Source organism: Geotrypetes seraphini, chromosome 5 (genome assembly GCF_902459505.1).
Source record: "Geotrypetes seraphini chromosome 5, aGeoSer1.1, whole genome shotgun sequence".
NCBI lineage: Eukaryota > Metazoa > Chordata > Amphibia > Gymnophiona > Dermophiidae > Geotrypetes > Geotrypetes seraphini.
Genome location: NC_047088.1, coordinates 182,243,230 through 182,267,897, shown reverse-complemented (window position 1 = coordinate 182,267,897; position 24,668 = coordinate 182,243,230). Strand labels below are relative to the sequence as shown.

The window sequence follows — 24,668 nt, the reverse complement described above, 5'->3', positions numbered from 1 at the left end:
TTTTATGCGTCAGGGAAGCAGGGAGAATTCGGTGGTGGTGGTAGCTTGGGGAGGGGGGGGCAGGGAGAGTGAAAGACACAGAGCTTCATGCTTCCTGGAATTAAACAAGCTGCTGTTCCTCCATTGGCCAACTAACAGTGCTGCCTTCTCAGTAGAAAGAGAGGAAGAAAAAGTCAGGGGAGAGAATGGAGTGTGTCGGATGGCAGGGGGCAGGCAGGGAGAGAGGAAGAAAAAGTTGGACTCGTGGAGGGACAGAGAGAGATGTTGGTTGGAATGAGGTCTAGAGGAGAGGAAGCATGCAGGAGGAAGAAAGAAAGATTGGATGCAGTCAGAAGAAGAAAATGCAACCAGAGACTCATGAAATCATCAGACAACAAAGGTGGAAAAAATGATTATATTTTCAATTTAGTGATCAAAATGTGTTCCTTATGAGAATTTATATCTGAGTCTATATTTTGCACTATGGCCCCTTTTACTAAACCGCAATACTGTTTTTTAGGGAACCTATGACCGTCGAGAGCAGCATGGGACATTCAGCACAGCTCCCTGCACTAAAAAACGCTATTGTGGTTTAGTAAAAGGGGAGGGAGTATATTTGTCTATTTTTGTATAGTTGTTACTGAGATGACATTGCATATTTTAAAGTCATCTGCCTTGACCTCTTTGAAAAAACCCCCTGAATATAAATTATAATTAACATTTTCTCTTTGTACAGTGTGCTTTGTGGGGTTTTTTAAAATGTTATTGTTGGTAGATCATTTTGACTTGGTCATTTTAAAAGTAGTTCGCAAGCCAAAAAAGTATGGGCACCCCTGCTTTAAACACATGTTATGCTGGGTTTTTTAATCCCGCCAAATTCTCCCAACCGGTGTTCATCGTGAGTAATAATATTAAACCTAACAGCTCATACATAATTCAAATTTACGTACATGATTCAAAATTCATTCACTAAATGAAAAATATCGTAAAAAGACTTGAAGCTAACCTTGAAAGAATCTGGCTCTGATTATTGCTAGAATTGGATAGTTTAAGAACTCACCCTAATTCCACCCTTAGACCACTCCATGACTGCAGCAGTCTACCCAGATAATCAGTAGCACTCCACTACTCACCTTTCCTTCCTCTGAGTGAATTCCATTAACCTCCACCCTCTGTCATCTGTCTGTCAACCAGTTTCTAATCCATTTCACCACTTTGGGTCCTAACTCCAGCCTGTCAGGTTTATTCAAGAGCCTCCTATGTGGAATCATGTTAAAAGGTTTTGCTGTAATCTAAGTAGATTACATCTAGTGCATGTCCTTGATCCAATTCTCTGGTCACCCAGTCAATTCAATTGGATTTGCTTGGTCCCGTTTATCTTTGGTAAAACCATGTTGCCTTTGATCTTGTAACCTATTGGATTCTAGGAAATTCACTATCCTTTCCTTCAGCAATGCTTCCATTACTTTTCGATAACCGAAATGAGCCTGTAGTTTCTAGTTTCTTTGTCACAACTTTTGTGTTGAGGGACCACATCCACTCTTCTCCAATTCTGTGGAACCTCTCATCTCCAGGGAGTTATTAAATTATTTAATTTAGTCTATATTATAAACTCCTACATGGAGTCTCTAAAGATTCAGTAGCTCAGGTTGTATGCATTTTAAATTGTTAAGGGCTGGGAAAAACAAACTCTTAAGTAGAATCTGAGCTAGATTTTACATGTTCAATATGACATATGTTGGCTACTTAAAGAGATGCCTCTTCAGTCTTTTTAAGAGTTAGGGGATTTAATGTGTATTTCTGAGGAATATAAAAACAAACTATTCTAGAAACTTTGTATCAGAATTTTTGAAAGTAGGAGAAACTAGCTCTGCTGAAATGAACAAATTAGTAATGTTAAAATAGCTTTCTAGCTCTGTGAGCAATAAAGAAATAGTATAATGTGCTTTTTGCACACTTAGCACAGCTTATGTCTTTTTTCTCTTTGTAGAATTACCCAGATGGTTCATAAGTTTCAGATGCCTGTTGCAGACCTGATAGGGCTCGTCAAGTCTTTCTCCATGTTTCAAACCTTTCTTCAAATTGACCCCGAGGCAGCAAAGAAACTCCTACAAAAGACTGAACAAAGGTAATTAATAACATAAAGTCAAGGTTGCTATAATCCTAGAGTGGTTAGATTGCTACAGCATTCCTGATTATGGTAGCACAGCCATTACTGTGAGACCATAATGTCTGATAACCCCTACTTTGTTCTTTAAAATGGAACTGCATTGGAGATACTGGGGGAATCTTACTAATTAATATTCATACTGTGCTTATGGGTGGTTCAAGTTCACTAGTTCATTTTGAAGTACCTGCAGTGACCAGGTTTCTCTGATGGGAAAAATGAAAGGTTGTACACCATACCATGAGATCAAAGTACTCAGCTCTGTTTTCTACGTATGCATTTTTTATTCTGCCAGACCAGTCCAGATGAATGGGTTAATGCCTCCCTGCCAGCAGATAGTAGAGACAACTTCATGGCAAAACAGCAGTTTCTATCACTGCCTGTAAGGGACTGTTACTAGGACCCAGGAAGGCAGTAAGAGTGCAATCTGGATGGGGAAAGAGAAAGACAGACAGATGGAGAGCATGTGATTCAAATGGGGGGGGGGGGGAGGGATGAGACACTGATAGCTGAAGCAATCTGGATTGGGTATGCTGGATGGGGAACTGAACTTAGGGCCAGATTATAGTAACAGCGTCATAAGATAGACAGCGATATGTTCTCTAACGCCACCTAACTTACCGTATTTTTTGCTGCATAAGATTCACTTTTTTCCCCAAAAAAGTGGGTGGAAATAAGGGTGCATCTTATGGAGTGAATACCCCCCTCTTCTCCCCCGGCAGCAATTCAGGGAGCGGTACAGGACCAGGTAGGTGTGCGAAAAGCTCAAGCCTGCCTTGTGCGCCGCTCTGCTGCAAGAGATCAGGAGGCAGCCATCCAGCAGAGGGAAGGGCAGGAGTGCAGAAATCTCCTGCCAATACAGCACTGGAATTAAACAAAAAGTACCAGGGGGGAGGTTCTACCTGCCGATACAGCGCTGGAATTTAAAAAAGGTACCGTGGGGAGGGGGTCCCTGCCTGGCCTGACACTAGACCTGTCCTGTGCCCTGTCCCGGCTACCACTAGACCACCAGAGGGGGGACAGGGTACAGGGCAGGGTGGTGGGACAGGGTACACCATTTGGTTCAGAATTTTTTTTCTTGGTTTTCCCTCCTCTACGGGTAGGTGCATCTTATGGTCAGGTGCATCTTATAGAGCGAAAAATACGGTAATTGTTTTAATTGGTGCAATAATTGAAACCAATTGAAAAGAAAAATGTAGGTGCCTGTAGGCGCCCTCAAAAAAGGATGCAGTAATCGCGTCTACAGAGGCACCTAATGGCTCCTAAGGTCAAAGTAGGCGTGATTTATGCTGGAGATGATCTTAGGCGCCTCTATAGGTGCGATTCTCATCAGAAGCACCAGTAATGTAGGCTTGCAAAACCCTGGCATACATTACTGGTGCCTATGTTAGGCATAAGTTGCAATTCTCTTAATAGCGCCTATATATGATTAACACATGGCTTGATAGCAGGACATGCGAGTAGCTACAAGCTCAAAGATTAGTGCTGTTTGCACACAGTTTTATACCTGTTTTTGATCAGTTATTTGAATGTTATAATGTTAATGGATATGTTTGTTACAGAGCAGACTGAATTGTATTGTCAGGGATTTTTCCCCGTTTCCCTACTTCAGGTTATGTCTGTCATTACAGTGCTACTTGATTGCTTTTGTACAAACTGTGAGGGGGCAGGAATAGCTCCCTGGGAAGGAGACAGAGTTCAAAAAATGATTGACAGCATTCTGCAAGTAACTTGTGGGTACACATGCAAAACCCTAGCATTCAGGACCACTAGATACATCTACAAAAAAGAAGATTATCGAGGTCAGAACCCAATCTTTCTATACTTTACTGAAATCAGAGGTAAACAGCATGCATAGATTTTAAAATGTAAATGCAATATGCTTCCCCAGAAGCATATCTTTAAAATCTTTCTGAAAGTCTGAAGGCTGTCAGAGCTGAGGATAGTTTTCTAACAGGAAGATCTTAACAGCACAGTTTCACACATTACCAGGGGACATGCTGTCTGAAACATCTCTTGACAATGTTTATGCTTCAGTTGTGGCACGAGTTTTTGATCTTTTGAGACAAGAATTTTATCTTATGTTTCTTCCTCCTTTTACTTGCAGATTTCTAGAAGTCATGGGAGTTACTTCTAATGAAACTATAGTGGAAATCTGGGCAAAACACTTTTGTGTTCTTGCTTGCAAGCCATTGTAAGAAGAAAACTAATTTACATTCCAGGGTTAAAGATAAGAAGGAACAATTCTAATTTACAAAGCTTTCATTTGTAACAAATGCTATGATTTTTTACCTCAACAGCCAATCAAGTTCTTGAACATTCAAAACCATATATATATCTTTCTGTTTAAATAAGTATCTGATAATTTTTTTTAAAGTGCCGATCCCCCAGGTAGGACAGTAACAATTGTTATGTGGAGGCGATCTTGAACCCTAACTAATTTTTACAAATCAAAAGGGATATGTGTATAAGAATCTTATTAATGTATCAGTGGTTGCTAAAAATTTAATCAATTGGATAGACTTTTAAAAAAAGTTTTTAATTATATTTTTCAAAACTTCCAACCATCTACAATATCAGATTGACTACAGTGCTCTCAGTAAAATGCCATGGGACAATAATTTGAGGATTTTTTTCAAAAATAATGCCAATAATGGAAGATTCCTGTATAAATAGCTTAATAGACCCATCACAGAATATATCAGCATTGCAGATTGCGAGATCAGCTATTTGAGTGTTCACTGTCTGCTGAATCATTGCTGGGCTAAATGTAATTTGAGCCTAGAGTTCTATCACAGTAGTTAAGAATCTAAATCATGTCATCCGGTATGTGCCTCTGTTCTTTGCAATTTTTGGGCTCATCGGTGTGTATATTTCCTGATTTATCTAGAACAGCCCAGGCTAGAAGAAGATAATTTTTGGAGTATAAATCTAGAGTTCTTGGCCTGGCCTTGTAGATGTTGTAATACTCTAGAGCAGTGGTCTCAAACTCAAACCCTTTGCAGGGCCACATTTAGGATTTGTAGGTACTTGGAAGGCCTCAGAAAAAATAGTTAATGTCTTATTAAAGAAATGACAATTTTGCATGAGATAAAACTCTTTATAGTTTATAAATCTTTCCTTTTGGCTAAGTTTTAATAATAATATTATAATTTATAGCTGGAGAGACATAAGATCAAGAAACTGTTTTATTTTACTTTTGTGATTATGATAAACATACCGAGGGCCTCAAAATAGTACCTGGCGGGCCACATGTGGCCCCTGGGCTGCGAGTTTGAGACCACTGCTCTAGAGGGTAAAAACGTTTTGTTTATAGATTCCAAACAAATGCTAGAGTTTTATAATGGCAAGGGAAAATCATTTAATAGTTAACCATCCCACAGAGATACTTTAACCAGCTAGTTGCAGAGAATTGGACACCTTCTAAGATTTGAAGTAATTTCTTTTTTCTATCATATTTCTCAGATGACTTCTCCTATATATTGTGGGTTAAAGATGTTGTTTTTATTATTTCTTGATGCTTAGTTTATTCCCTAATAACACTGATGTATTTCTTTCATTTATGCTGTTAATTGCTGAATGTATATCTTCAAAATTTGAAAAAATATAAATACAAAAGAAATTAATAAAAGACAGTATAACCAGAGTTAAGCCATATGCCTTGAATTGTAAAGTACCATAGCTAACAGTCATCATCATTCTTCATCTGATTGCCGGTATAAGGCTTTGTTTCTGTTGATGAATATTATAGTGCTGAATAGCTTGAAGTTTTGTGCTGTGAGGACTTTTAACTTGATTTCTAGGGGTAGTGGTTCTTATTAACATGATGTAATGAAGTACAATGAAAGCCAGTAGAATATCAGTAAAATATCTGTATCTGACAGGACTAACTGATAAAACTGGCAGTTGAATAAATCATACAGTAATAACCTTTTGCCTGTGACACTGGAACCAAACAGAGGCAAGCTTTCTACAAAATAAAGTGGTACAACAGCAAAGCGGGAGTTAGCGTGAGAAGAAAGGAAGTGTTGATGCCACTGTAAAAGTTGTTGGTGAGGCTCACTTGGAGGATTGTGTTCAGTTTTGAAGTTCATAAGAAAGGGGAAATTTGTGCAAAAACCAAGTCGATCCATATAAACAGCATAACAGGCCTCAAGAAGAACATAAAGCGCTTCTATTGGCCCGACAGCCCATATTTCAGCAGTAACACGGGCTGTCGGGCCAATAGAAGCGCTTTATGTTCTTCTTGAGGCCTGTTATGCTGTTTATATGGATCGACTTGGTTTTTGCACAAATTTCCCCTTTCTTATGAACTTCAGAACTGAACACAATCCTCCAAGTGAGCCTCACCAACAACTTTTACAGTGGCATCAACACTTCCTTTCTTCTCACGCTAACTCCCGCTTTGCTGTTGTACCACTTTATTTTGTAGAAAGCTTGCCTCTGTTTGGTTCCAGTGTCACAGGCAAAAGGTTATTACTGTATGATTTATTAGGGCCTGGGGTTTTGCACTTTATTGGTTCATAGTTTTGTCTAAAATTTAAATGTTGCCTTTAAAAGAAATATGGTTTAAGTTGGGTTCTATAGCTGTGGTACAGACTTGTTTTAATTCCTATGTCCCATAGGACTGGTAGTTTGAGTGTAACACATTTGTGCTCAGGGAAGGGAGGGAAACACCTGGTGCTATGACAACTGAGTGGCATTGATGAATAGTTTTGAGGAGATATCTTTTTAATCTTTGGGCTATCAAAGGTGCTTGAGTTGTCTATGTTTGGGGTGCTTAAAAAATAATGAAGGAAAGCTGAGTGGGAGGGGAAGTAAAATGCATTATAAATTGCAACTAATAAACCAAATGAATTTAAGTAAATATTGTACATTTGAAATGAAATGATCAGCATATCTGAAGGAAGGAACCCATGTGTGCAAAATAAAATGCATGCAACACTACAGAAATAAACCATGAAATCATTTTTTCATTTAATAAATAAATGCATTGGCCTAAATGTAAAACTCCCCCTCACCTCCTCCACTTCTGAGGGAATCAAATTAGAAAACCGTAAATACCAATGCTGAGTCAAGCTCAGTATGAGCTTCCAGAGCTAGTGTGGGAGAGCTGAGATAGGAATTGGCAATTATTAACTGAAAGACATCTAATGTTGGGGGGGGGGGTTTCATGCTCATTTCCCCCTTCCATATTCCCTTTGCTCCCTTCCGTTCCCACATTCTTTTATCATTCACCCTCCTTTTCTCTGCTCCCTTTTCTCCTGTTACCTTGCTTTCTTTCTAAAACTCTCATGATTCATTCTCTCACAAACTGCTGGTGCCTTTTATATTGGTCACATGCATCTTCTAGCTCTGCATAGGTTACTGCCATTCGTGTTCTTTTTCCATCAGTCTTATGTGGTTGTTACCACGACTGATTGCGTGACGTCTGGCCCTGTGCTGGCTGAGGCCACCATTGCTGGCTCTTTCATTAACTCTACATGTGCTTTTTATGGCTTTGTTGCTGGCGCCACTCAGGATACTTCTACCAGTGCTGTTGTCTGTCCCTTATAGACCAACACTAGCCCTCATGCTAGCCCTGCATATATTACTGCTGTCTTACTGGCTGCACAAGGGCTGTCAAATCAGAGGTACTGTTTTTCATAAGCCATAGCAATCTCGTCTGCTTCACCCAGACCAGTGATGAGCAGCACTGCCTTTAGCTAGGCTGCACTTATAAACAAAACAATTTTCTAACAGCTTCAAAATGGCTCTCATAATCCAACAGAAAAGTGATTTTCAACCCAGTCCTTGGGGCACAAAACCCAGTCATGTTTTCAGCGCAACAAATATGCAGAGGAGAGATTTACGTACCAAGCAGGCAATTTCCTCATGATTATTCACTATATATGGATATAATGAATGAACTTATATTTTACGTGCTTAGGTAGGGAAACTATTCAAACATCACAGAGAATGTATTGATTACTACAGTACTATTGAGAACGGGGTGGACATGGGTAAAGGTTATTGAAAGTGGATGCCAAGTGAACCCTCTTCTATTAATTGTAAACTTAGACTTACAGCCTGGGTTGTCAAGAAAAGGTTTAAAAAGATTGGGAGGAGGGGAAGATGTTAGACCTGGTGGATGAGGAGAGGAAATATAAATATAACCTCTCATCCCCGCTCAGAAATTCAAGCTCCTTCCAATCCTTCCGCAAACACTTGAAAACTTGGCTCTTTTCAAAAATCTAATCACCTCCCATTCTCTAGTATCCTGTCCCTCTCTATCTTCTCAGTCCCTCTCCTATATCCTTTCATTGTAGTTCCTTTCCTCTTAACTCTGTAAACCGTGCCGAGCTCTGGGCTTGCGGAGATGGCGCGGTATACAAACCTAAGGTTTAGTTTAGTTTAGTTTAAATCATTTGTAACTGTGCACATGGAAAGTAGATTGGACAAGAGAAAGTTCAAGCTTACCTACAAGTCTGCAATTACGTAATTTGAAATTAAATGAGGAAGGAATGGCCTAATGCTTAGAGCTACAGCCTCAGCATTCTGCTCCTTGTAATCATAGGCAAGTCCCTCAATCTTCCATTGCCCCAGGTATGTTAGATAGATTGTGAGCCCACAGGGACAGATAGGGACAAATGACTAAGTACCTGAATGTAAACCGCTTAGACATTTGATAGAGGAGTATATAAATAAATAAAAAAGTGAAACAATCTAAAGGAGGGTCTTCTGTTCATTGAAAAGAGGGCTTCATTATTTTATCAAAAGGTAGGTTAAAGTACCACCGCAGCCTAGAATAGTGAATTTCTTGCTGGAAAAGTAGACTAGGGATTTAGATGGGATGGGGAGAATATTAGGAAGAATCAGTAAATTAATAAAAGATTTGAAATCTTTCTCCAGATCTGCTCAGCTTCAGAATATAAACTTCTGTTACAAATGTACGAGGGCTGATTGAACCTGAAGTTGGACTGCTGTAGTCTTCATTATTGGGTTACAGCTAGAGCAGGGGTGTCCAACCTTTTGGCTTCCCTGGGCTGCATTGGCCGAAAAAAATGTTTCTGGGGCCGCACAAATGCGCAAACGCTGCAGCAAGACAGAGGAGGGAGCCGGCAAGATGGTAAACACCCAGGGGCAGCAGAGGAAAACACTGCATCACCCTCGACCGAGGCCGCACAAAATGCTTCACGGGGCCTGAGCTAGAGGAAGAACTTTGTATATTTAGTCATGGCAGATGAGGAAGACATGTCTGTGAGAGTACGCAGCACGGCTATTTGTTTCACCACCTTATGCTTGCCGTAATATTCTAGAGTTCTAGCATAAGAGATCTTATTGCAGGAAGGCAAGTGCAGCCAGTATGGCTGTTGTGACACAAGCAAACAAGTGGTCAAACGTGCTGGATAAAAAAAGGCCCATGGGTAGGGGAATCCAGTAAAACAATGGTGTCGTAAAAAGGAAGGTCATCTCCCTTGCCTTTTTATCCTGTACTGTTGCTATTATAAGGCAAGGCTCTCTCTTTCTGTTTGAGTGATCAGTGTGAAACAGGACGTGACATAAGGAAGTCCAGTGCATGTCACCATCTTGAAAAGGGGTGTGGCCTGGGTGGTTATGATATCATATCTTGTGATGTCACCAAAAGGGATGGGTTATTGAAAGAATTTTTTTACAGAGGGTATATTTAATCGTAACAAAAATAATAAATGTTATCCTTACAATAACAATAATGTGAAAAAGTTCTAATACAAACATGCTTAAACCTAAGATAATGTGGAAAATGTATCATCTGAGTTAATGTATTTGGATAAAACAGACCATTTATAAATATTTTTGGAATGTAGTAGAGATTTTTGGCTAAATAAGTTTCATAACAATATGTTAAACATTAAGATTCCTCCACTGTATATAATGAATCTTAGGTCTTTTCATGAATTAAGAATAATTTTTAAAACAATAGATGATAATGAATCTAACAATAAACATTTTTGTTGTTTTAAAATATGTTGAAAGCAAATAGATTGTAAAATAATATGTTTGTACATTAATTTGTGTGTCAAATTAAATATTGAACTGATAATATCTCATACTTTCCCCCGGTATATATGAACATACATTCAAATAACATATGTTTTATTGTATCAAAAGTAGTTTTACAAGACCAACAAGAATGAGAAAGTGGATTAATGTAGTGTGATTTAATGGGTCCAGCATGATTTATGAGCTAAATAAAACATTGTGTGATATCTGTTGACCTTAACAATGAAAATGTTATATTCCAAAATTTCTCCCAATTGGATCCTCACTTCTGATTGGCTTGCTTGACCAGAAGTAGGCATGACCTCCTGTCAAAAATATGCAAATTAGTTTTGGAGAAAGCAATGTAGCTATACTACTATCAACACTAGAGAAACAAAAATGAATTCACTTCTGTATTATGTAACAATATAAAGTTATCAGGGTTGCTCATTTCAAGATGTTTTGTTTTCAGTTAACTGGAATATAATTCTTCTACTACTACTAATCATTTCTGTAGCACTACTAGATATACACAGTGCTGTACATCAAAACACAGAAGAGACAGACCCTGATCAAAAGAGCTTACAGTCTAGTCAAAACAGATAAGCTGGATAAAAAGATGCATCAATACACAGTGCTCAAGTGATTTGTTGTGAGCATTGTATTTTACTGATCATCTTGGTCCCCATCCTTTTGTTTCAACTTTTCTTGTGCCATCTTCTTTTTTATATTTATTCCCTCCTTTCTTCTTTAATTCTGTTTTTGACATTGATCATTTCCCTTAATTGTTTTTCTCTATTTTGTGTGTCTTCATCAGAAACTAGATTTTACCCTTCATTCTTGTTTTCTCTCCCCCTCTAGTTTTTAGTGTCCCTCTTTACATATCTCACCTATTAGCTATCTTCTACTGCTGCCTCTCCCCAGCCTTCATTTATCATTAATTCAGCAACCCCAGCTCATTCAACCCCTCCTAGCATCAACCCATTCTTTCTCTTACTTGCTATCCAATTTCTTCATTCCCTTCTCAGATCGCAACCCTTTCTCCTTAGCTCCTTCACTCCTAACATAGTAGATGATGGCAGATAAAGACCCGAATGGCCCAAACTGATTCAATTTAAATTTTTTAAATTCCTTAACCTCTTCTTTCCCCTCCTACTCCATCTCTTTCCCTTTCCCTCCAATCTTCCCCTTTTGCATCCCATCCCAACACACATTTTCCTTCTTACCCTCTTTTCTTTTCCTTCTGACCCCTTCTCTCCAATCCATTTTCCTCTCACTTCTTCCACCCTACCTACACTCTTCTAAGCCCCTTCTCACTTTCTGCCTTCTCCCATTGTCCATTCCCAGCATCAGACCCATCTCCAAGCCCCAACCTCCTTTCATCTGCTTTTCAGCCCCCTTCAGCACTAAAACCCTTTTCCTACATAACCCTTAACTTCTGCCTTTTTTCTCATCCCCAGCCCCCACGTCATGTCCATCCTACTATCTGCCAAAATCAGCACCTTTTTGCCACAGCCCTCATGTCAGGCTACATCCCTCTTCTCCCCTAGCCTCATTTTCAGCCTCTAGCCCCAGGATCATTTGTAGGGCAAGAGTTTGAAGTTCCCTGGCATAGTGGTCCACCATCTTTCCCTCTCTCTTTCCTCCTGCAATCCCCCTTTTTATTGTCACGTATTTCTCTCTCTCTCTCTCACTTCACTTTGTCCAGCATCTCTCTCTTCTTCCTTTCCATCCCTGGATCAAACACTCTCCATCTTGCTTCCTTCTCTCGGATTGTGTAGCATCTCTTTCTATCCTCTGCCCTAGGCCCAGTATTTCTTCCTTCCCTCCCCATTGCTGGCATCTCTCTCTCCATTTCTCTCCTTCCCTGCCCTTGATACAGCATCAATTTATCTCATACCTTGCCCCATCAGTCCAATAGTTCTCCATTTCCCTCTTTTCCAGCCTGTAATCCATCATCTCTTTCTCTCAACCCCTCTTCCCCCCCACATCTAACTTAAACTTGCTAAAGGTCACTGGCAGTGACAAGACTTCACAGCTGCTGCCTGGAACTTTCATTGGAGTCTTTTTTCAACATGTCCTGCCCCCTCTGATGTGTGGGTGGAACACATCAAAGGACAGAATCTGGGGCAGGCTGCAGGAAGGTTGAGAGAAAGAGATGCCAGATAGCAGGGAAAGAGGAAGGTGGTAGAGGACTATTAGAAAATGGGGGTAACTAATTAGGCCTTAGCCTTAGAAACAGGCAACCTCCTACCATTGGGCATTCCTGGGTATTATTTTGCCTGGATTGGTAATTGTTAGCTATGTCCCTATGATCCACTATTGTAATCCTGCCAGCCATGCTGTCAGTTTACATCCTCTATGATTGATATCTTTGTACATAGATGCCAGTGTTCCTCCTCTTGTCTACTTCATACCTTTAATAGAGCCTTGAGTTTCTATTCCTTTGTTGCTGATGCTGCTTTTCTCTTTGTGCAGGTCCTTGGGGCCTACTTTCCACAGTACAAAGAGAAAATGATTGTTGTATTTCCTAGTCCCTAATTAACAAATATTTTCCAGGATATAATTTCCTTCTAGGCTACAATTTTCATGCACTCGAATATCTTAGGAGGCCTTTGATATCAATATCACTTCATTAAACCCTCAATGAACAAAGCTTTTACGAATAATTCTTCCTTCTTATTGAAGACTAACATCAAAACTTTTCTTTCTCATTGCCTTGGGTTTTCCAGCCAGTGTTGGTGCTGATTTGACTATTCTGTTGGTGCCTTAGGGCCTCCATACCATTGCTGATGCTGCTTTACCTTTCTTCCAAAGCCCTAAAGCTCTTCATGCTACTATTTCTCCATATATTACAATTCTGTTATTCCACTAGCTGGGTTTGAGATCAGCAGGTGAACATTTAGGTTGCATTCCAATCTTCATTTCATAGAAGGGAACCTATGTCCTTTCATCCTTCTAACACTGCGACAGTAAGTAAGCTCTTGCTTTAAATTATTCTAGCCACATCTGTCTATGGAAACAATGGAATAATCATTTTCTCACAAGACTCTGACCTAAAGATCTTGGTGTTTCTTTGCCCCAAGCCCAGAGGATTTGGGATCTTCATGCTAAAGTCAGTTCTACTTTACCTCTATTCTTGTGTGTTTGGGTCTCCATACCAATGATGATGTTACTTTATCCTTTTCCCAGTGCTTTGGGTCTTCAAACTAATGCTGGTGCTGCTACGCCTATGGTTACCAGATTTTGTTCTGATAAAACCCAAACACGTGGCCATGCCCCCAGTCTCACCCCATTCTGGCCAACTCTTGCCCTGTTATACCCCAGCCCCTCTCCCCACCCCCCCTTCAACCTCTTCTCTTTCTTCCAGCTCAAGGCCGCTTCTGAAGGGGCCTTCGAGCATGTGCAGATGTGATGCAATGATGTCACACACATGCATGTGACATCATTGCATCACATCTGCACATGCTCAAAGGCCCTCCAGAAGCAGCCCTCAGCTTGAAAACCTAGATGAACTGCTTCTTTTCAAGAATCTGTCCAGACACCCAGACAGTCCTCTGAAACGAGGACATGTCCAGGTAAATCCAGAAGTCTGGTAACCTAGCTTTGTTCCTCTTTCCGTGCTTTGGGCCTTCATTCCATTCTTTGTTCCATTTGACTCTGACAATAGCTCAGAGTCTCCCTGCCTTTGCCCCTGTTTTAGTTTCACACGGTTCCATGAGCCAAATAGTTAACTGAATCAAAGATGATCCAAACAAATGTCTTTGTTTATTAAAATTTGGTATCCCACAATTTACAAGAGATCAATGCAACATACAAAACACAATAAAATCAGTTAAAACAAGAAAAGAATGCCCTTATCAATAGGAAAGACCTAATCTAAATATTGATGAGAGGGAAAAAAGTGCTATGCACAACCCCATTTGTAAAAACAGTCCTCCTGCCACCAGCGTTTTGCCCTAATGCAGTTTGCACACTGCTTTCTAAACACATGGGGGACTGATTATGAGGACTATTTTGAAATTATGTAAAAAAAGTTTTGTCTTTCAATTGTAGTCAAAGGCCTGATAATTCGTTAGCCTAGATGAGGCAGAAGAAAGTTGAAGTCTCGTGGCTAGGGCCAGATTTACATATAAACCAGACAAGCTACAACACAGGGACTCAAAATAGGTTTGTCAACTGGCTCCAGATTCACCTGGTAGGGTTAATCTAATCCAAGTTTTACCCCCCTGCTTTCCAAACTTAATTCCTTAAGAAAAACAAGACTGCACTTGGCAGTGGCACTCTACATTACAAAGCCTTATGCTTTACTAGCTTGGAAAACTATTAAACCTATAATTTATTTCCTACTTAGTCAAGGGGAGCCTCTTAAATATTACAGCTTAGGGGTTCTGCTGGTGGTTTATGGAAAAGAGTCCCTTGTGAGACCAGTAAGACAGCTGTCATTGATTCACATAGGACAAACAGTAATGGTAGTAGTCATCCGTGTAGGGCTAGCATTAGAACTATCATTGGCCTAAATGGGATAGCCGGTAGCAGGTCCTGCCAGCAGTAAAGGCATAAATAGCCCATGTAGGGCCAGTGAAAGAGCCAGCACTGGTGGTATCAGCCTGTTTAGGCCCAGTAATAAAGCAATTAGTGGTGGTGACAACCCATATAAGATTGATAGAAATATGACAGCAGATAAAGGCCAAATGGCCCATCTAGTCTGTCCATCCGCAGTAACCATTATCTCTTTCTCTGAGAGATCCCACGTGCCTATCCCAGGTCCTCTTGAATTCAGACACAGACTCTGTCTCCACCACCTCTTCCGGGAGCGCTAATGGCAATAACCTATGCAGAGCTGGAAGAGGAGGCAGCACTGACTAGTATGTGACTAGTACAAAAAGCAGCAGCAGCAGCTTTGTGTGTGTGAGAGAGACAATAACAAGGTGAAGGGAGAGTCTTAAAACAATGGAAGAGGAGAAAAGGATGCAGATAAAAGGAGGGTGAATGAAAAAAGAAGGTGGGAAAGGAACATAGAATAATGGAGGAGAAAATTAGCATAAAAAATAATGTTAAATGTCTTTTAGCTAATAATTGCCAATTCCTAACTTGGCACTCCCACACTAGCTCTGGAAGCTCATACTGGGCTTGACTCAGCAGTGGTATTTACAATTTTCTAATTTGATTCCCTCAGAAGTGGAGGAGGTAAGAGGGCGTTTTACATTTGGGCCAATGCACTTATTTATTAAATGTAAAAATAATTTCATGGTTTGATTTCTGTACTGTTGCATGCATTTTTTTTTTACACACACTAATTCATTCAGATGTGCTTATCATTTAATTTTGCTCTATTTCTAATGTACAATAACAGATGTATACTAAGATGGCATTAAAGAAAAAAGTGAAATGTCAAAAGACAGAGGTTCTCTATCTTCTGATTCTAAGAGGCAAAGTATCATAATCCTTTTGACATCTGTAAGCAAGCCAGAAATCCCCAGATGATCATGAGCTCAGGGAAGAGTGTGATACTGATCTCATAACATGTATCCATGGATTATTTAAACAGCCAATTGAACCAAACTAATATCCAAAGGAAGACTCACTTTCTTCATTTCCAACTGTTTATTGCAAATAAGTGAAACAGATAACTTTACTACATGCAGATAGTTGAAAGCAAGAATTTAGCCTAGCAGCATGAGTCCTTGAAGCTTGTTGCTGAGACAAGACTGCCAGAATGGAGTGGTTTTTAACTGGAAATATGGAATTTGAATTAGTGCAGAGATAGAGGTTAAACTTTAATAGAAAGAAGGATGTCTGTTCACTAGATAGATGCAAGGTTCATTGCAGAAAGGATGTTTGGGATTTGTGAAAAGGATGTCGCTCGCTTTGGTTAAAAAAAAAAAAAAAAAAAGAGAAAGGGGCAGAGACTATGTTTAGCTTGATCATGAGACTAAGATGGAAAATTCAGTTCTGCAAGAAGGAAGGCAGAGAATATCCATAAGAGCAGGAGCTGAAATGAAAAAATAGGGTTAGATAATTTGCTTGGGGGTTAAAATATGAACCTGGCAGATTTCAAAATGACTTGCAAGTGGTGACCTATGAAGACAGAGGTATATTTTCAAAGCACTACGTTCCCTAGGTTACTATGGTACTTTGTGTGGCTAAGGGCTAGATTCTCAAAACTTTGCAGTAAAACCGATGGGCTGCTGTTGCAGTCATTATTTTAGCGATTTCAAACAAGTGAGTCGTCCAAAAAACGTGCATGCAAATGAGGTTGGCGGAGAGTACTACTACTTTTCATTTATATAGTGCTGAAAGCATACACAGCGCTGTACATTTTGACATTTATAGATGGTTCCTGCTTGGAAGAGCTTACAATCTATCTTGGACAGACAGACATGACATATAGGGTTTATCATAGGCAATTTTTCATTCAAAAGTCCACAAACTTTCCACCTAGGAAAAAGAAAGAAACAGCAAAAAAGAAAAACAAGCCCCACTCTTTAAGTGCTTATCATATCAGCTACCTGCACTGCAGGTGAAACTGAGCTCTAGCAGCTTCTTCAAGCTGTGGCAGTTTCCAAACTTCCCACAGGTAGCAAGCTCTCGTCAGGCAGGTTAAAAACAAAGCTTCCTTTAAGTAAAACAAAAACTTTAAAAGAAATCTCAATTATCATTCTTCTGGCTTAGTTTAAACTAATTTCCTGTCAAACTTGACCTGGAATATCTTTCTGTGCTGACTACCAGCACAGTCTGGCAAAAATCAAAAGTAAACACAAAAACACTCATCATAGTGTCCATATTAGCAACTACCAGTCTTTTCCTTTTCCACACAAGGTTTCCAATTGAATCAGGCAGCAGTTCTAGCAAATCCACAGAAGAACGACAATTCATATTCATTTTCTCTTACACTCTTAGGAATCCACCTCCATGCTCTCCTGAGGCTCCAGGAGTTCCACAGGCAGCTCAGTTGTGTCCATTTCCTCCAAACCTTCTGGTCTTTCAGTGCTTTGAAAAGGGCTAAATTTGCATGTGCCCATCGCTAGTGATAGCGATCGGCATATGTGCAGAATAAACACACCCACCCCCAATTGACGATTGGCAGGAAGGATGCCCATTCCCACCGCCAAGCAACATCTCCTGACACCCCCCCCCCCCCGGCAGTGGGAGAGATATCCACTCCCTCCTGCCACCAAACAATGCCCCCAGATACTCCTCTGGCAGTGGGATAGATGCCATCTCCTGCTGCCAAGTAATGCTTCCCGACACCCTTCCCCTAGCAGCAGGAGAGATCCCACTGCCAACGTCAAACAACCCCTCACCTGACATCCTCCCCCTTCCCCCCACCGGGCAGCGAGAGAGATGCTCACTCCCGCCACTGAAGTCAAGTAACCCCTCCATGGCAATTGGAGAGTTGCCCACTTCTACCACCAAGCAACACCCCCAATACCCTTTCCCCAGCAGTGGAAGAGATTCCCATTCCTGCCGCTGATGTCAAGCAACCCCTACCTGACACCTCCTTGGCAGTGGGAGAGATGCCCACTCCCTGCTGCCACCAAGCAAAGCCCTCCTGACACATACCCCCAACAGCATGAGATGCCTGATGCCATATAACCCCCCTACCCCCACCCCATGCTTCCAATGACCTCCCCCCTTCCTCCTTACCTTGTTTACAATGGCTAGAGGGATGCCTATTCCCTCCAGCCAGCAGGCCCACCTCTTCAAAATGGCAGCCTTCCCCTCCCTGGTGCATCCGGGACGCACTGGGGATGGGCCTAAGGTTCTGATTGGCCCAGGTTATTTAATACCCCTCCTATGGGGCTGATCTAGACACCTAACTAGACATTTATAGAAATTAATTAGCTGGTAGGAGCTTAACTCAGTAGGGTGCCTATCACTTCAAGATAGCCATCTACACCAGACATGGGCAAACTATGGCCTGTGGGCCATATCCAGCCCATTTAATTTTTTAATCCGGCCCTTCAGTGTGCAGGGCCTGAGGTGGAATGGTGTGGGTCTGCAGGGTCTGGCCCGTGGCCTTCTGTCACCTCCAGGTCGGGTGCCAGCACATTCTGATACAGGGCATGGCCTCTTCATGGGGTGTGTGTGTGGTTGGTGGCGCTCTTGCAAATTTTTTTTAAAAAAACACCACCCACCGCCGCATCGAGGGCTGGGGTGCAGTCGGGTTACTGTTGTGGTTCTTTGGCGGGCTTCCCTGTCCCAGACGAGGTGTGCTGTTTAACCCAGTTGAAGGGGCCACCGCGATGGTGTGCACGGGGGGTTGGTCCATGCTGCAGGCGGTGGCATGTGCGCAGATGTGGGGACTAGCACAGGTGCGTGGCGCCAGGAGGACGTGTTGCCGTGCAGACCCAGGCCGCCTTCGCGGTGGGTCATGGAGCGCTGGGGGCAGGAGTTGAGCAGTTTATTGGTTGCTGCTGCATTTCTTTGTGGCAAATGCATGCAACTTTGTAATACAATGCGCAAAAAGAAAATTTGTGAGGATTCAGCAGCTGGCAGCCTGCGTGGGAGTGCTGTTTCCTCCTGCAGCATCAGACTCCTCCCCCAGGTCGCCTGGCAACTCTGTCAAATTTAAGAACCCAATGTAGCCCACGAATCAAAAAGTTTGCCCACCCCTGATCTACACCAAGGCATCTACCAGCAAGTGGGTATAGTTAGGGGTGGATTTGGGACAGATTCAGGGTGGATTTTGAGCGCAGTTTGACTTGGGCACTAGTAGGTGCCTACCGCAGGCACACTCATTTAGGCCTAGAAAACCCTTTCCTAAATGGCAGTGCACCTAAAGGTTTAGGCCTGGATTCTGCAAACAGCTCCATGTTCATTGGCCACCTTAAAAGCGGCTGCCAATCATGTGATAGTGCCGGGTACATAATCATGTCTCCAGCAAAGGTAAGTACCAGAAATGTAGGCCAGCGTTAAAACTCAGTTAAAAACACCATTTGAATGGAGCTTTTAACTGAGTTTGGGCGACTAAAAAATTGGTGCCACCACAAGAATCCAGGCCTTAATGCCTACTGGTACCTAAGAATGCTTAGGCACAACTAGGTGCTGTTTATAGAATCAGGTCCTAAGTGCTTAATAAAGACCATATACAATTAAAGACAAACATGGGGATAGACATCATAAAATCAAAACTAAACTAAATCATCGTGATGCAAAATAGCATCGTGGAGGGGCATTTTCAAAACGTACATCAAGTCCAATTTGGTGCTAGACGTTCAAAGTCGGTAGTATGAAAATGCCTATTTTCGAAAGGCAAACCACCATTTATCTATAAATAATTGTTTGGGTTTTTTTTTTTTAATCCTCTTATCTGGATGTCCAGGCCATTGGGACGCCCAGACCACCAGGACATCTATCTTTATACCACATTTTCAAACAAAATTTTGTCCAAGTCTCAAATGCCCAGAATAAGACCATTTGGATATGGGAGGGGCCAGTCCTGTACTTGACTGGCCACCCAGATATAGCAACAGCAGTGTTGTGAACTTCACATAAAGGGTGCTAAATAAACATCTCACCAGAACTCCCTTATAGATTATGGTGAGCCCCTCCAAACACCCCCTAAACCCACTTGTCTACAACCCCAATAGCCCTTATGGCTGCAGTGCCATCTATATGGCAGAGTAGGGTTTTGGTGGGCTCACATTTTCCACCATGAAAATAGTGGTTAGAGTGGCTTCTGAGACTTGCTACTCCTCTCTATGGTTCACTAGCCACCCACAAGGCTACTTAGGACACCTGTATGCAGCTCTGCTAGGCTTTCCTATACCAGGTGCTGATGTTCTGGAGACAAGTATATACGTTTGTATTCTGATCTTTGTGGGTGTGAGGTGATTCGTGAGTGCTGGGGTGTCTTACCTTGATGCATTTAGCAGTCATCTGGTCAGTTTGGGCACGTTTATGACACTTAGATCCTTTAAAAAAATGTCTAGTTCCAAATATATTAGTTCTGTTCAGGATGTCTTGCAAAATGTTTGATTATCGTAGCAAGATGGCCATATCTAACCTGTCCTTGAGACTGCCCAAAGCCCGCCTCCACCACACCCATCTCGTGCTCTGAATGTACAGAGGCTGGAATACCTCGCTAGACATACAGAAAGACAGTTTTGATTATCAGCATTTGGACTTCCTGGCGATAAAGATGTCCAAGTGCTGATTTAGGATGCTTTTTGGATGTCTAGGTCTTTTGATTATGGGTCACTTTGGCTATGATAGATCAGAATATAATAGTTAAAAGGTATCTATAATTGTCATCATACACAGGCTTGCTGGAAAGATAGGCTTTCAGCTGTTTTCTGAATGAGAGCAGTCGTATTGAACATACACTATATGGTAAAGCATCCCACAAGACAGGGTCTGCTACCATAAAAAGAGACTCGTATACATCCAGTCTAATGTGCCTAAAAGAGAGCTTATGAAAGAGGACCTTATCAGTGGAACCCAGAATTTGTGTTGGTTTACATATTTTCCCCAAAAAAGCAGAACTACAAAGAGGACAGTCATCGTGCAAAGCCTAAAAAGTCAAAGTCAGAATTTTATAACAAATTCTGCACATAATGGGGAGCCAATGTAAATGAATAAGCAGAGGGCACTTTGATTAAAACTGCAATGTATGAAATCAAAAACAGAAATTAATAAAGTATCTGTATAACAAAATCTCTATTGAAAATGGTTCTAGAATTCCTTTTTCCTCGACAAATCTCTGCAACTACAATAATACTAACTTTTCAATTACCTTCACCAAAAAAGACAAAGAAGAAATAGGTCTATAATTATCAGGACTAGTTGGATCTAATTTACAGTTCTTTAACAAGGGCCTAATTACAGCCTGCCTCAAGAAAGCTGGAAATATTCCCTCACTGAAAGATTTATTCACAATAATAGTGATAGGTGAAGAAATATCTTCATAAATTGACTTTATGACTGCTGTTGAGCAAATATTTAGAGAACTTGAGGAATTATTCAAAGACTGAACTATTTTAGCAACTTGACCTTCTGAAACCTCAGCAAATGAATCGCAGAATCTGCATCCACATTAGGCAGAGCAATACAATCAAAAGAAGCAACAATATCAAAGAAACCTATCAACAAATGTCGACAAGTTGACAAAATTGCTGGTACAGATGAAGAACAAGAAATCATTTTAGCAACAATGGCAAATAATTTCCTAGATCTATGTATTGCAGATTGTGTTTTCTGATTTAAAAAATTCCTTCTTTGCCAATCAGACAATTTTCTGATAATCTTCCATTGCCACTTGATATACTAGTTTTGTCACCAGAACAAGGTTTTATCCTGCCAAACTTGTTAACATTTTCTTGTCTTAATTAAGGTGTAAAACCAAAGAACAAATCCCCCTGCCCCTTTACAAAACTGCACAAAAGGTTGTTAGTGCCGGCCGGCGTGCTGAATGCTTTGCTCTGCTCTAGTCCTCATAGGAATTCTATGGCCATCGGAGCAGGGCAGAGCATTTAGCGCACCTGCTGGCACTAAAATCCTCTTGTGTGGTTTTGTAAAAGGGGGGTTAATGAGCTGTGTTGTATACAAGTGCATGTTAACCTCATTTTAATGCTAATGAGATGTGTAATGCCAAGTTTGTTAGGTAGTCAGCATTTCACAGCATACAGAGACACACAAGGTAATGCTTATTATACTAATTTAATCATTGCATAAATTGCATAGCAATAATATACAAAGCACAAATGATTTCACTAAATTGCATAGCCTTAATATACAAAGCACAAATGATTTAGAACAACTTCACCATGACTCCAGCAACACCGCTCCTCATGGCTGGGAAATCCCCCTTTTCAGGCAGCCAATGGACCGGGTCAGTCGTGGGACTCTCCCTTTTCTGCGCGCAGATGGATTCCAAGTGAAGTACCTTACTTGCTTCTTTTATAATCTTTTGCTACGTGACTAATTATCATGCCTCACTCTGTTTCTGCAGCAAACAGTAGGCTTGGACATTCATTAAGCCAAGATAAGATTATAGCCTACACTCTAAACCAAGATAAGATTCCAGCCTCCACTAGCCTCCCCCCACCCCCAATGAAGTATCCTGAGATTCATTGTTCATGCTGTTCCTCATGTACACCAAATTCCACAAGCCAGCTTCTAGAAAATGGCTGCACAAGATGCTTGACACAAATTACTTTAAGCAACATAATTGCATTAACCCCCAGTAATGTAAAAACTTAACTACACTTCAAAGAAGGTTTACTAAAGTTTTGAGCTAATGTAAGACACACTGTAGGAAAATCAAGGTATGTCTGGGCCACCCAAATGCTCAACCCCCATGTCACCCTCCTATGCCAGGACATCCTTGAAACAAAGGACTGTGGGAGGTCATTTCTATAGTGTTACTAGACATACATAGCACGGTACATCAAAACAGAAGAGCTTAAAAGAGCTTACAATCTAGTCAAGATAGACAAACTAGACAAGAAGGTGAATCAATACACAATGCTCAGGTGGGGGAATTACAGAGGAAATGATAAAATAGAAATTGGTGCTATCTAACTTAATGGTGCAGATATCTAACTTTTGGAACCATTTATAGAATCTGTGTCTCTGTTTATAACTCACCTAGACAAAACTGTATAAAACAGTTTGCTAATGTCTAAGTATACCACATCTAGAGCTCTCCCTCAATCCAATTTTCTGGTCACCGAGTCAAAGAAGTTAATCAGATTTGTCCGACAAGACCTAACTCTAGTAAAATTGTATTAGGATATACTACCCATACCAGTTTGTATCCATAAGGCCTGCATTATCTAACTGAGGCCTATGAACCAAACTCTGACTAGGCCAGGAACCATCTTTTTAGGACAATATTTGATACCAGATTTCCTGCAGCAGTGGACACTGGCATTGTCTCTCTCTGGTGTGAAATCTACACAATGAGATTTATACTGACACTGGTACGTGGTAATCTTGCTGACCATCTTGTAACTTAGATGCTGGCAGGGAGATTAATAAGCTCTATTGTATACAAGTGCAAGGAGGATGTCATGGGGGAGGGGTTTAGGGCTCTATGGCTCAGCTGATCCTAGCAGAGGGAATCCCTATCAGCTGAGGCACCAGGAATTCCCTGAAACTAGCTCAGCTGATGGGATTCTTTCTGCTGCGATCAGACAAGGTAATTGGTGGGTACATCTACAAAACTTACTTTTGTACGTTTTTCGCATGGATGTTTTTATTTTTGAAAATGGGCAAAAAAGGTAGACATCCTAAGAACCAAAACTTATACCTTGCTCATTTTCAAAATAAAAGATAAGAACATAAGAATAGCCTTACTGGGTCAGACCAATGGTCCATCAAGCCCAGTAGCCAGTTCTCACGGTGGCCAATCCAGGTCACTAGTAGCTGACCAAAACCCAAGGTGTAGCAATATTCCATGCTACTGATACAGGGCAAGCAATGGCTTCCCCCGTGTCTTTCTTAATAACAGACTTTTCCTCCAGGAACTTGTCCAAACCTGTCTTAAAACCAGCTACGCTATCTGCTCTTACCACATCCTCTGGCATTGGGTTCCAGAGCTTAACTATTCTCTGAATTAAAAAAAATTCCTTCCAATTGGTTTTAAAAGTATTTCCCTGTAACTTCATCGAGTGTCCCCTAGTCTTTGTAATTTTTGACGGAGTGAAAAATCGAACCACTTGTACCCGTTCTACTTCACTTAGGATTTTGTAAACTTCAATCATATCTCCCCTTAGCTGTCTCTTTTCCAAGCTAAAGAGCCCTAACCATTTTAGTCTTTCCTCATACGAGAGGAGTTCCATCCCCTTTACCATCTTGGTTACTCTTCTTTGAACCTTTTCTAGGGCTACTATATCTTTCTTGAGATAAGGAGACCAGAATTGAATGCAATACTCCAGATGAGGTCGCACCATGGAGTGATACAGGGGCATTATAACATTCTTAGTCTTGTTAACCATCCCTTTTTTAATAATTCCTAGCATCCTATTTGCTTTTTTGGTTGCCGCCACACATTGGGCAGAAGATTTCATCATATTGTCTACGATGACACCCAGATCCTTTTCATGGACGCTAATCCCCAAGGTGGACCCTAGCATCCAGTAACTGTGATTCAGGTTATTCTTCCCAATGTGCAACACTGCATTTGTTCACATTAAATTTCATCTGCCATTTGGACACCCAGTCTTCCAATTTCCTAAGGTGCACCTGTAATTTTTCACAATCCACGTGTGTTTTAACAACTTTGAACAGCTTTGAAAATGGACATTCTTCCTGCTGGGTTTATAGACGTTTTGCACATAACATCCAACCTCAGACTTAGGCACATTTTTGATTATGCCCCTCCATGTATGTAGCCCTCAGTGGAGACTGCCCCAACTTTGTTGGTTGGGCTGAGAACTTTTCAGTGGCCCATTGTATACTGATAAGTCTTACTGTTAAGGGTTGTTATTGATTTGTTAAGTAAATATATCTACCTATCTACTAAAAGCACCTACAAAATCGTGCTGCCCCAAGTCCTGAACTCCATTGGATT

General features: G+C 41.0%; 1 protein-coding gene across 6 annotated transcripts in view; it reads left to right on the top strand.

Moving 5' to 3' along the window:
* The window catches only part of LOC117360451 (putative methyltransferase DDB_G0268948), a 63,843-nt gene extending 58,613 nt beyond the window's left edge, over positions 1 to 5,230 (top strand). For all 6 annotated transcript variants that reach the window (XM_033944208.1, XM_033944207.1, XM_033944209.1 and 3 more), the window contains exons 6-7: positions 1,970 to 2,107; positions 4,254 to 5,230. In XM_033944208.1, the coding sequence (XP_033800099.1) occupies positions 1,970 to 2,107; positions 4,254 to 4,344 (229 nt within the window). In that variant the 3' untranslated portion in view covers positions 4,345 to 5,230. The remainder of the gene's footprint in view (positions 1 to 1,969; positions 2,108 to 4,253) is intronic.
* The last annotated feature ends 19,438 nt before the right edge of the window (positions 5,231 to 24,668 follow it).